The sequence below is a fragment of the Drosophila santomea genome, unplaced genomic scaffold (genome assembly GCF_016746245.2).
Source record: "Drosophila santomea strain STO CAGO 1482 unplaced genomic scaffold, Prin_Dsan_1.1 Segkk69_quiver_pilon_scaf, whole genome shotgun sequence".
Lineage (NCBI taxonomy): Eukaryota > Metazoa > Arthropoda > Insecta > Diptera > Drosophilidae > Drosophila > Drosophila santomea.
Window position 1 is genome coordinate 1559300 of NW_025319001.1, and position 14719 is coordinate 1574018.

The following is a 14719-nucleotide window of genomic DNA, read 5'->3' on the forward strand; positions in this document are numbered from 1 at the left end:
TCTCCCACATTTATATGGTCGGAAGCGCTTCCGTCTGCCTGTTACATACTTTTCAACGAATCTAGTATACCCTTTTACTCTACGAGTAACGGGTATAATTATATTGTAATTAAATATATACAAAAATGGGTTGGTTTGGATCTGACGGTAGTCGGCTAGTGTCGTGAACAACGTAAAAATTGTAGATCACACAAAAGATATTCAAGCACTGTGGGTTTTGCTCCTAATTTTGACAATTACCAGTGTAGCCCAGTTCCTTCTGACGTTATACGTAAAACATAACAAAATATTAAAAAGAAGATATATGAGTAGGGCGAACAATCTAGACAGGGTTTAAACCAAAAAAAAAAAAATTAGCTATACAAACAACAAAAAATATATATTATCATGAAAAAAAAATCTGAGTGACAGATAAGGAACAGAACTTTTAATATAAAGAATGCGTGCATAAATATATACTAACGGATATAATTTATATAAAATGGTATGGAATGGAACGAGTTATGTAAAAACATAACGAAAATAAGAAATGAATTTGATAAATAGCATAAATGTTTGTCACAAAACAGACCTATTCAGGGAGCGACAATAAAGAAACATGTGACTTTTCTGGTGAATTCCTTCAATGAAGAACGAATACTAGTGTACGATAACAAGGAAAGACTAAATCCAGATCATTGGTCTTAGGAAAGTTCTCATAAAACTTAGATCGAACTTGATATCTATAAAATTGAAACTTGGTTTGGATATATCAATACCAACCATTTTAAATTCAGCAAAAAGAATAGAATCAGACGAACAACCTGAAACAGATTTAACAAAAGATTCTTACAAGTCAGAAACAAAAATAGAAGAAGAAGAACTTAACAATTCCAGCTATATTAACGCAAGCTGAATTGACGGAGCAAGAAATGGCTGAGTCAGACATAGACGACATAGAAACAAAATCTGTCATCATGGGTGTCATCAACTGCCCAGAGGGCATACATACATAAAAGACAAAAAAAAGATCAATTTGCGTACATTTATTACGGCAATAAAGCTGGTTAACCTGACTAAGGGACAACATGAAGCTATTGCCATTGAAGTGATTAAATCGAAAATAATCGGAACAACACTCTATAGAGTACAGAATGAAGTTACAATTGATGCCATTATCAGGAAATTAGAAGAAGTGGTCGTAGGAGAAACAACGGACGTAGTAAGAGCAAAAATGGCAAATGTTTACCGAAAAGGTAAAACAGCCACACAATTTACAAATGAAATTCAAAAACCTACGCAAGTCTCTTGAATCTTCATATATAGATGAATAATTGCAACCAGAACATGCAGAACATTTGATAAATTTAGCACAAAAGAAGCAATCAATACAATGACAAAGAATTGCGATCACGGAAAACTAAAAACAATCCTAGGGGCAGGAACATTTAAGACAATGGACGAAGCTATAAGTAAATACATCCATTGCAGCACTGAGATGACAGGAAGTGCAAGTTCCGTTTTGTTTTACAAGAGAGGACAAGGAAGTTACAACAGAGGTGACTACCGAGAACGAGGAAATGGTCGAGGTGGTAATTATAGAAATAATTATAACCACAACAATGGCCAATACAACAACTATAATAATTATAACAATGGGAATGGCAGAGGACGAGGAGGATATAGAGGAAATAACTACCAGATCAGAGGTGGTGGTAACTATAACAACCAAAACCGCAATTTCTCAAATTATAGCCAAAATGGTAATGTCAGGCATGCACAAGGCACGTCGGAAAACCAGCAGGCTCCCTTAGGAAATCAAGAACAATAAAACAAAAGGTTCATACCATCAATCTCAATCTAAATATTTTCATTAAAGTACAAAATGAACACACAGGTAGGATACTTACATTTCTAGTAAATTCAATAGGTTTAACACTGATGAGAACCAGTAACTATAAAGTGCCGCACAATTTTCATGTTGTGGACGACAATTTTCCGATCCCTGGTGACGGAATAGTTGGATTCGACTTCAAAAAAACATTCAATTGTCAATTCGATTTTACTACAAAAAGTGATTTTTTTCATTCTAAAACCAAATAATATTAAACAATCAATACAAATACCAATTTTTTCATAATATTGATAACACTGAGATAACCATACCATCTCGTTGTGAGGTTATCAGGCAAATTACCGTAAGTTCGGTAGATAACCAAACTCTAATCAGGAAATAGAAGAATGGTGTATTTGTGGGAAACTCGATATCAGATTCAAAAGGCTGAATAGAAGACAACCGAGGAATCTCATTTCCCGATCTCCTGTGACGAGGGTCAGCAGAAGCTGACGCTTATCTTAAATCCTATTTGTTATCTGTGATTGTTATGTAAGTAAAATGATTGTAAAATAGAAAAAGCTAACGATAGCTAGCCGGCCCCCGTATGCCTTAATAAATAAAATAAAAATAAAAATAAAAAAAAAACTCCTGAAAGTACATATGACTATTCACTGGATCTAAGGATGATGGGAAATAATAGTTACACCAGCTACTTGTCGCATTTTTTCATAATCAATCGCCTTACTACTAAAGTTATTAGTCCGGTTTATTTTTTTTTCTGATAAGCGCGTTGCTTATTGCCCCTCCTGTGAGGCTGCGCGCGGAGTGAGGGGTAAAGGTTTACCCTAGCAATGCAGTCTTATCTAACAATGCAGTTATATTTTTGTGTTGTTGCCCAATTGCCCGGTTAGTGGTGGTCAAGGTTGGGGGGGCGTCGACAGCTTAACAGTTGCTATCGTACGAGTGTGCTATGTCCTTGCTCGTCCTTAGTCCTGTCGTCCGTTAGTCCTTTAGTTTTTTTTGTGGAGATCAATTCCTGAGCCCGCGATATAAATAAGAGTGTGATACGAGAGTCGCGATGCCAAATATTCCCCCCTTTACTCTACCGAGAATTGGTAACCGGAACCAGCGCGTGCATGATCGCCCAACTGGAATTTACCATCTGCTCGGGGAAGTTATAATCGTAGTTCGCTACAAGATTTACAGAATAATACTAGACACACGAAAAAAACACAGACCACGAAGAAATAATGTCAGAAACTGTAATAACATATAATAACGCAATCCACTGCACCACTAAACACACCCCTTTTGAACTTTTTAATGGTAGGACCCATTTATTTGACAAAACAATAATACCCAATAATGAGTATGACTATTTAAATAAACTAAATACGTTCCAAGACAAACTATACTCCGAAATAAAAGAAAAATTGTCCACAAACGCCCAACAAAGGACAGAAAAGCTAAACACAAGCAGAGTAGATCCAACAACAGTACAACCTAACAGCACAATTTTCAGAAAAGAAAACATGAGAAATAAATTAACACCACCGTTTTCCTTACACAGAACAGCAAAAGACAATGGAAAAACTCTAATAACCACAAAATCAAAAAATTACAAATCAAAAATTAGGTCCGAGTACACCAACTGTATTAAAAAATTATACGTGTTTCTTTCAAGCTACGAATAGCAAGTTCTAAAAACTACAACAGTATAGTGAAAGTTAAACACGAAGTGTAAAGTGCAGTTTGCACAACTAACAATTATTGACTATAGTAATTATTTACTAAAATAAATAATTATTCCATATTGTTCTGGTAATTGTTATATGTGGACTTAGAACAATGAATCAAAACGACATACGTTCTCAGCGACAATGTGAACAAGACGAGCGCCGGCTCTCTTTACAACGCAACAATGCATACTTTTCTTTCGTCTCACCGCAAATCGGTGATCGAGCACCCTCACCTTCAACTAACTCGAAACTTTTGCCCTCAGAGAACGACAGACCGCGTTCTTGCTCTCCCTCTCTGCCTGCTTCGGCTCACAAGTCGTGGAGCGAAGAGACCGCCTCTCCTACCCCGCTCCTCTCGCAGCACCAAACGACCGTCCCGGGTAACTGTAACACTGCAATAACGAGTGCAGTGACCTCACTGGCAACTGTCACTGCTACCACAACAACAACTTCGTCAGCGGCCCAACTAATTATCGCTGTGCCAGCTGTAAATAATTCAGCAGCACTGACCGTTTGCAACAACAATAATGCACGAGTTACCACATCTACATCTACTTCCCCACCCCCTAAACCTCCACGCCAGAACCATTAGTTCGTTGGCCCACATCTGACCACATCAGCAGTCCACGCCACTACTTCCCCACCCCCCTAAACCTCCACGCTGAGCCGCTAGTTCGTTGTCCCCTCATGTTGCAACAGTGTAGGCGGAAACAGCTCAGCAAAACGGAGGCATTCCCCAAATCCGCTGGGTCAGCAGATTCGCGACAACACAGAGCCATACATAATACTTGATTCTCCTTTGTAATAAGTTAGTCTTAAGCTACACTCGATGAGAGTGAGATCTAAATAAAATCACAACCTTAAAGGGAAATACCTTTTTAATTAAAATCGGGAAGAAACAATAGAGGGAAAAGAAACACAAAGGACCACAGAAGGAAGACACTGGAAGGCTTCACTCGTTAATTGGCGCAGTCGGAAACTGGACCTGATGCAGCTCTTTTTCATCACAATTGTACTTAAGTGAGTAGAGTGAGAGAATAAAAAATAATAAAATGCCAATACACAAAATGAATTGCCACAACACACAAAATACACAACAAATAAATAAGCGAGTTAAAAAGATGCAATCATATTTAATGAAAATTACATAACTAAAGAAATTTTTTATAAAAGAAGAAATTAAATATCTAATCATGTAAAAGTTCAAATAGAACAATTATAGTGATTAAACAAAATATAAAAATCTTGGTAAAATGATTTAGACAAATCAGAAAATATTAAAAATATATTTATGTTGTGAATCAAAATATACAAGTGAGTGATTGAGGCTCGTATGTTGGAGCGTAGTTAGTGGACCGCGTCAAACTTGTGTGAAAGTTGGCCTCAGCGGTTGGGTTGATGTTTGAACAGATCGCTGACAGTTTAATTCAAATTCGAAGGCAACTCAACAGCGACGATACACTGGCGTGTCTAGCGGTTGGGTTGATGTTCGAACAAGTTGCGCTAGTTGTCAATACATGTCGAGACAGCTCAACGGCGACGATACACTGGCGTGTCTAGCGGTTGGGTTGAAACTCGAACAAGTTGCGCTAGTTGTCGATTGCACTTCGAAGACAGTTCAGCAGTGACGATACACTGGCGTGTCTAGTTGTTGGACTGATGTTCGAAGAGGTTGCACTAGTTGTTCATAAGAAACAATTGGTTCGACGGCATTCGTGACGTGGTTGACCCTCAATTATTAGACTGATTCAATCGACATTGGTATTCAGGGCGAATATCCAATGCGGCAACAAAACGATCCATCAAACCTGTATGAGATAAAAACACCTACGGCCTGGTTTAGGCAAACAATCCAACAAATTAAGACAAAAATAATAATACAAGAATATATTTTTCTTCTCTCTCTCTCAATAAATATTGATATAAATATGAAATTATAAACACATACTAATGCATCTGTAATTACAGATTCAACACGAATCCATCGTTCATCATCTGCAAACAAAAATATTCAACACACAATTAATTAAGTATACATAAAAACACACAATTAATTAAGTTCAGGTACACAGATATACACTATTAATTAAATACATACACTTAATTTTTTTTTTACACAATTACACAGAATTAAGAATTAAAGGATTTCTCTAAAAGAGTAAATGTCTAAACTTGCTAAAGTAAAGAAGCTTATTCCGGCGACTAGAAGTAGAACTCGTTTGAGTGCGAGCTTATCAGACGTTAGGGAAGACCAGGTTGCCCTACCACCCAGAATTAGACCTTCTTCGAGTAGTGCACCAAGCACAATGACTAGTTCGTCAGAGACAAGTAACTTTTCTTCCCCACCCCCTCCAATTTCCCCTCAGGACATTTGCCTATCCCTAAAAATTCCGGATGGCATTCGCGACCTTACTCCCTATGATGGAGATCCAACTACCCTAAACGAATTTATAAATAATATCGAGGAAATTCTTCTTCTCATTAGAGGCACGGATAAAACTCCGTATGGTCAGTTCTTGTTAAGAGCAATAAAAAACAAGATAGAAGGTAAAGCAAAGGCGTTATTAATATCATTAGGCATAGGCTTAAACTGGGATGACATCAAAGAAGCATTAATAGGGAAATTCGCTGACAAAAGAAGCGAAGAAACTCTAAACTTTGAACTTCACGGACTTGTTCACAAGAGATTGCCACTGCAGGAATTTTACGAACGAATTTTAGACATCCAAGCAACTTACGGTAGAACCATGGAAAACATGGGAATAGAAACAGCAGCACTAAATCTTAAAAAGGAATCTTTTGAAAAAACATGCTTGTATACGTTTATACACGGCATTAAAGGCCCATTGGGGTCTACTGTCAGAGCATTTAGACCTAGGAGTCTCCAAGAAGCCTATGATGTGGCAATTAAGGAAAGGGATATTTTTATGAGAGAAAATTGGTCTAGACAAACACAGAGTTCGAGATCAAACAATTACAATTATAATGGGAGAGATTATCGTAGAAATGACGAACATCGGGTTGAGAAATATAATAAGAAATCGGAGTTCGACCGAAACATCAGATCTAGGGATCAAAGAGGAAGTTATTCAAAGCCCAGAGACAACGACAGAAATTTTAACAAAATGAGGGCTATTATGCCAAAAGAAGAGGACAGAAAACGCTATGACAGAGACAATAATTACTCACGAAATCACGGAAATCCGGGACAGCAAAGACAGACCCTTAACAATATTGAGACAGCAGGTGTACAGGAATTACATAATATTGATGATGAAAATTTTCAATTAAAAGCCTCGTCGGACAGACGGGATACTTAGAAAAATTTAAAGTTGGAGGTTCCTTATTGTACATTTTAATTAACTTCGGTCCAACCAGTCCACTAAAATTTCTAGTGGACACAGGTGCCACTTCTTCCTTCATTAATCCAGAACTTATTGAGGAACATAACCAACAAACCCTAAATACACCAATCTTAATCACAACAGCACTAGGCTCTCATAAAGTAAACAAGATAGCCAAAATAAAATTATTTACTAAACACAACTGTAACGATACCTTTCCGTTACTTCTCTTCAAATTTCATAATTATTTTGACGGTCTTATAGGCATGAACACGTTGAATAAAATTTTAGGAGTAATAGATATACCAAGTAAAATCTTATCAACACCCAAATTCAATTTTGAATTACTGCAGCAAGTAAAACAAAAAGCTGAATTATTTAACATAGAAGAAGCATCCAAGATATTGGTAATGCTGCCCGTCACAATTAAGGAGGGTACATTTTTATTGGAAGACCAAAAGGTTTCAGGGAATTTGTTTATTACCGGAGGCCTGTACACGGCCCACAACTATTACAGTTGTATGGAGGTGGTAAACTATTCCAAGAAGCAAGAAAAATTATACCTAGAAACACCAATAGAGGTAAATCACTTTAACACGGACGAATTCTATATAGTAAATGATATTAAAGACTATGGTACGATAAACTCCGAAAAGGAAAAAGAAAAGTTCAGTACCCTAAGATTAGAACATTTAAATTCAGAAGAAACAACGGCGTTCAAAAAATTATGCAAACAATTTCCTAATATATTCTACAAAGAAGGAGACAAATTAACATTCACTAATAGAGTCAAACATAGCATTAAAACCACTGACGAAATACCAGTACACAAAAGACCTTTCAGATACAGTCCTGCAGAAAAAACAGAAATAACCGACCAAATTAACAAACTCCTAGAGCAGGACATAATTAGGCACAGCCATTCACCTTGGAGTGCTCCAGTTTTTCTGGTCCCAAAGAAATTGGACGCTTCAAATAAGAAGAAATGGAGACTGGTTGTAGATTTCAGACAATTAAATGACAAGACGATCAAAGATAGATACCCAATGCCCAACATCAATGAAATTCTAGACAAACTAGGGAGAGCTCAGTATTTTTCGGCCCTAGATCTAGCAAGTGGTTACCACCAAATTGAAGTGGAGCCTAAAGATAGATCGAAAACAGCCTTTTCCTCAGTAGGTGGTCATTTCGAATTTATCCGAATGCCATTCGGCTTATCCAATGCACCCGCAACCTTCCAAAGGGTGATGGATAATGTCTTGGCAGAATTCAATGGCAAATTTTGTTTGATTTATCTCGACGATATAATAGTATTCTCGACGTCCTTAGAAGAACATATCAACCACCTAAGCTCGATCTTCAAAAAACTCACTCTGGCAAATTTAAAACTTCAACCAGATAAATCGGAATTCCTCAAGAAGGAATTAGAATATCTTGGCCATATAGTGACCGAAAAAGGCGTTAAGCCGAACCCAAAGAAAATTGAAACTATTAAAGCCTTCCCTATGCCTAAAACCAGAAAAGAAATTAAGTCATTCCTGGGGTTGCTGGGTTACTATAGAAGATTTATCAGAGATTTTGCCAAAATCACTAAACCCCTAACTCAGCAACTTAAAGGAAAGTCAGACGTGACCATCGACGATAACTATATTAAAACATTTGAATTTTGTAAAACACTCTTATGTAATGACCCCATACTACAGTATCCCGACTTCACTAAACCGTTTATTTTAACAACAGATGCTAGTAATGTAGCAATAGGAGCAGTGTTGTCCCAAGGAACTGTAGGAAATGATAGACCTATAGCATATGCAAGTAGGACACTATCGGAGTCCGAAACGCATTATGCCACCATAAAAAAAGAATTACTGGCAATAGTGTGGGCAGTGAAATATTTTCGACCATACTTATTTGGAAACAAATTTCTACTGGTCACTGATCACAAGCCTTTAGTTTGGTTAAAAAACCTAAAAGAGCCTAATTCCATGTGAGTGAGATGGAAACTCCAACTCTTAGAATATGACTGTGAAGTCATTTATAAAAAAGGTTCTCAAAACGTGGTGGCAGATGCATTAAGCAGAATTGTTGTCGAACTCAACACTAATGAAGCCAGACCAATAACCTCAGATACAGAAATTTTAACCTCTAACAGACCAATAAATGAATTTGCAATTCAGATCATATTAAAGATTGCAGATTGTGCAAACGACTTATTGGAAACACCTTTTAAAAATAAACTCAGACGAATTATTTCCAGACCTCTGTTCGACGATCAGACAATGATAGACGTATTAAAAACGGCACTAAGATCAAATAAGACGCATGCAATTTATACCACTGATACAATTTTCGAATCAGTGCAAGAAATTTATGCAGAATTTTTCGCTCCAAGTAAATCATATAAAATTATAAGGTGTACAACATATTTAGATGAACTCCGAACACCAGAAGAACAGGTCGAATACATATCTGACTACCATATCAAGAACAACCATAGGGGCATTGACGAAACCGTTAGTCATATTAAACGACAGATTTATTTCCCCTGTTTAAAAGAGAGGGTTTCCCAACTGATAAACAAATGCGACATTTGTCAAACCCTCAAATATGATAGACAACCTCAGAAACCAATATTTCAGCTAACAGAAACACCTAATAAACCACTAGACATTGTACACATAGATCTATACTCAATTAACAATAAAACCATTTTAACAATAATAGACAAATTTTCAAAATTTGCAGAAGGTTACACTATTCCATCTCGAGATTCCATTAACATCACTAAACATATGATGTTCTTCTTCAAGACCCATGGTATTCCCAAAACAATAGTTTGCGATCAAGGCCCCGAATTTGCAGGAATTATTTTCAAAGAATTGTGTAATCAATACAATATAACTTTACATGTAACATCTTTTCAACAATCAAGTAGTAATGCCCCAGTTGAAAGATTACATTCATCGTTGACGGAAATTTATAGGATAATTTTCGAAAAGAAAAAGGCATTAAAACTCAACCTAGACCATGATTGTATCCTAACAGAAACATTTATAACGTACAACAACGCCATACACTCGTCTACAAAATTGACTCCATATGAAGTTTTTACAGGACGAACCCACATTTTCGAACAAAATTATAAGGCAGTCAGTCAACAAGACTACATGAGGGAACTGGAAAGTTATAAGAACAACTTATATGTAGAAGTAAAGGAAGAATTTGAAAGACAAAAACTCAACAAAATTCTAAAACTAAATGAGGACAGAGTATTACCAATAGCGGTACAGGAAGGAGATACTGTTTTTAGAAAGGAAAATAGGAGAAATAAGCTAACACCCAGATTTACCCAACACAAAGTAGCTGATGATAACGGGGTAACCTTTACAACGAACAAAAGACAGAAAATACATAAATCAAAAATTAAAAAAAGAATCAGACAAAATAGTAGATAAATATATAATAATATCATTTCAGGTTATACATGATAGCAGCTCAACTGCTCCATGTTCAACATGTTAAGGAAAATACCCCCCTAGCAGAGATCAAACTGGGAGAAGCAAGGACCATTAAAACATATAGTTCAGTGGCCCATGTAATAGAACTAACGGAGTTAAAAAATAATTTGAATAAATTAGAATCAAGTCTACAAAATTTACAAGATGAAGACTCTAATGATTCAATAACACCCATACAAAGAAAGATAGACCAAGCAAGAGAAAAGATCTATTCCTTGACCCCAAACCGAAGAGAAAAGAGAGGCTTAATAGACGGTCTAGGTAATGTTATAAAGAAAGTAACTGGGAACATGGACGCAGAGGACGCAGCTAAAATCGAGACAAAATTTAAGCAAGTATTTGAAAATGAAGAAAACATTAACAAGAACCTCGGGCAACAAATTTCTTATAACAACGACATAATCGTAAATTTTAATAATATGTCTGATCATTTTTATAAAGAACAGGAGAAAATTGAGAAGTACATTAATAACTTTAAAAATGGCATTTCTAAGGAATTAATAGTAGAAGATAAGAGAATTAGAATTTTACAAATATTGAATATAATAAATAATAATATAGATATTCTCCAAAACCACATACATGATATAGCTGAAAGTATACTATTGGCTAAATTCAAAATAATTCCCAATTTTATTTTACCTATACAAGAATTGAAAGATATTGCACAGATTTTTAAACTTCAAAATTTTTCTATTAATTCAGAAGAGCATATTTACAGACTACTCAACATAGAGATAGAATCCGAAAAAACAAAAATAATATTTCATATAAAGATTCCAATATTTGATAAGTACACTTACACACTTTCTCACCTAATTAAGTTACCAATCAATGGCACAAATTTTCTCACTCTACCCAAATATATATTGTACGATGATAAATTTAATTATATGTTAAGTTTTCAAGAAAAATGTTCAAAAATACATGGCACTTACATCTGCGACCCCGGAACTGCGGAAAATAACATGAACAACAAAGAGTGCGTGAAACAAATACTACAAGGAATGAACCCTATTTGCGAGGCCAAAAATATCAACACAGACGAGGCAGTAGTAGAACCGGAACAACAGTGGATTGTCATTATCAGCAAGAATCAACTAAGGGCTGAACCAAGTTGTGCTGAACCGTTCACTATTGAGGGAACGACGATTATCAATCACATAAACTGTTCCATATTTATAGACGGTACCAAATACGATGACAGCGAATTGTGCTACGAAGAAAGGATTAAATTATCACTACCAGTAACGAAGAACATATCTATAAATGCAACATCGGAGGATTTAAGCCTAAGCAAAATAGTACTGCATCTTCAAGAGAATAAAGCTAAAATATTCCAAGTCAAGGAATCTACGATTAACCTTCGATTCCTAACCTACGCATCAAGTATCATCCTGGTCATCTTTATACTGTATGCTTTAGCAGTAAAGAAGAACACTACTTACCTGCCCAACCCTGTTACCTCAGTCAACTACGTTCCGTCTATTCCTTCGTTATGGCCGTCACTTTATTCAAGGGGGGGAGGAGTTACCACATCTACATCTACTTCCCCACCCCCTAAACCTCCACGCCAGAACCATTAGTTCGTTGGCCCACATCTGACCACATCAGCAGTCCACGCCACTACTTCCCCACCCCCCTAAACCTCCACGCTGAGCCGCTAGTTCGTTGTCCCCTCATGTTGCAACAGTGTAGGCGGAAACAGCTCAGCAAAACGGAGGCATTCCCCAAATCCGCTGGGTCAGCAGATTCGCGACAACACAGAGCCATACATAATACTTGATTCTCCTTTGTAATAAGTTAGTCTTAAGCTACACTCGATGAGAGTGAGATCTAAATAAAATCACAACCTTAAAGGGAAATACCTTTTTAATTAAAATCGGGAAGAAACAATAGAGGGAAAAGAAACACAAAGGACCACAGAAGGAAGACACTGGAAGGCTTCACTCGTTAATTCACGCAAAGAAGAATCAAAACAAAAGCAGAAGTCGATTTCGACTGTGCAGACTGGCATGGATCGCTACATCCAAATCAAGAGAAAGCTCAGCCCTCAAAACAATAAGGCAGGTAATCAACCCAAAATCAATCGAACCAGGAACGGCAATGAAAACTCTGCAGTAAATAATTCAAACCGATATGCTATCTTGGCTGATTCTGCGACCGAACAACCCAACGAAAAAAACGGTAGGGGAACCAAAAAAGACCAGGCCTCCACCAATTTTCTTACGAGAACAAAGTACAAATGCACTTGTAAATAAACTCGTTGCTTTGATTGGTGACAGCAAATTCCACATTATCCCACTTAAAAAAGGAAATATTCATGAAATAAAACTACAGATCCAAACAGAAGCAGACCACCGTATAGTGACTAAATACCTAAATGATGCTGGTAAAAACTACTACACATACCAATTAAAAAGTTGCAAAGGGATACAGGTAGTACTTAAGGGCATTGAAGCAACAGTGACACCAGCTGAGATAATTGAGGCTCTGAAGGCCAACAACTTTTCTGCAAAGACAGCTATTAATATTTTAAGCAAAGACAAAGTTCCGCAGCCACTATTCAAAATAGAACTCGAACCAGAGCTCCAGGCACTAAAGAAAAACGAAGTGCACCCAATATACAATTTACAGTACTTGCTACATCGGAGGATCACCGTGGAGGAGCCGCACAAACGTATCAATCCAGTTCAATGTACTAATTGCCAAGAATACGGCCACACCAAGGCATACTGCACCCTTAAGTCCGTATGTGTTGTCTGTAGCGAACCTCATACTACCGCAAACTGCCCCAAAAACAAGGACGATAAGTCTGTGAAGAAATGCAGTAACTGCGGGGAAAAACATACTGCAAACTACAGAGGCTGTGTGGTGTACAAAGAATTGAAGAGCCGCCTAAACAAACGTATTGCCACAGCACATACATACAACAAAGTCAATTTCTACTCTCCGCAACCGATTTTTCAACCACCCCTAACTGTCCCAAGCACTACTCCAACAATTTCTTTCGCTAGCGCCCTAAAATCCGGACTAGAAGTGCCCGCCCCACCGACAAGAACTGCTCATTCCGAACATACACCGACAAACATCCAACAAACACAACAAAGTGGCATCGAAGCTATGATGCTATCCCTACAGCAAAGCATGAAAGACTTTATGACGTTCATGCAAAATACTTTGCAAGAGCTCATGAAAAACCAAAATATCCTGATTCAACTTCTTGTATCTTCAAAATCCCCATATTGGCTTCCCTACGGATATCTCTGTGGAACGCAAATGGCGTTTCACGGCATACACAAGAGCTCACACAGTTCATTTACGAAAAAAACATCGACGTAATGCTACTATCAGAAACGCACCTCACAAATAAAAACAATTTTCATATACCAGGATACTTGTTCTATGGTACAAATCATCCAGATGGTAAAGCTCATGGAGGCACTGGAATACTCATCAGAAATCGCATAAAACACCACCACTTAAACAATTTTGACAAAAACTACTTACAATCTACGTCCATAGCCTTACAACTCAACAATGGTTCAACGACTCTAGCCGCAGTCTACTGCCCACCGCGCTTTCCAATCTCTGAGGATCAATTCATGGAATTCTTTAACACACTAGGTGACAGGTTCATCGCAGCGGGTGGCTATAACGCCAAGCACACCCATTGGGGATCTCGACTTGTGACGCCAAAGGGTAAGCAATTGTACAATGCGCTTACGAAGCCAGAAAACAAGCTAGACTATGTATCCCCGGGTAAGCCTACATACTGGCCAGCAGACCCAAGAAAAATCCCAGACCTGATCGATTTTGCAATTACTAAACATGTCCCCCGCAACATGGTCACCGCCGAAGCACTAGCAGATTTATCATCAGATCACTCACCTGTTTTTCTAAATATTCTAACTCGCCCCCACATCGTCGACCCACCGTATAGACTCACAAATTTTAGAACAAACTGGCCAAGGTATCAAAAGTATGTCTGTTCACACATAGAACTAACGACGGCATTATCTACAAAGGAGGATATAGACAAGTCAACGGAAACTCTTGGAAACATTTTAGTTTCGGCTGCAAAGGCTTCAACCCCGCCAGTGACGTATGCAAAACCAAACTACATCAAAACTAATCGCGAAATCGAGCGGCTGGTATTAGATAAACGACGCCTACGAAGGGATTGGCAGTCTAATAGATCACCAATTACAAAGCACATGCTTAAGATAGCCACACGCAGGCTTACCAATGCTCTCAAACAAGAGGAAAAAAACAGCCAACGTTCATATATCGAGCAACTCT

The 14719-nt window shown here is 37.5% G+C and overlaps 1 protein-coding gene across 1 annotated transcript; it reads left to right on the forward strand.

Moving 5' to 3' along the window:
* The first annotated feature begins 3572 nt into the window (after positions 1 to 3572).
* LOC122756615 (mucin-5AC-like) lies at positions 3573 to 4147 on the forward strand. Its single transcript, XM_044006704.1, has one exon. The coding sequence runs from the start codon at positions 3665 to 3667 to the stop codon at positions 4145 to 4147; it is 483 nt and encodes a 160-aa protein (XP_043862639.1). The 5' UTR covers positions 3573 to 3664.
* The last annotated feature ends 10572 nt before the right edge of the window (positions 4148 to 14719 follow it).

Bases quoted from the DNA above. Each gene is read 5' to 3' on its own strand.
- LOC122756615 (XM_044006704.1), top strand. From the start codon at position 3,665: ATGAATCAAAACGACATACGTTCTCAGCGACAATGTGAACAAGACGAG.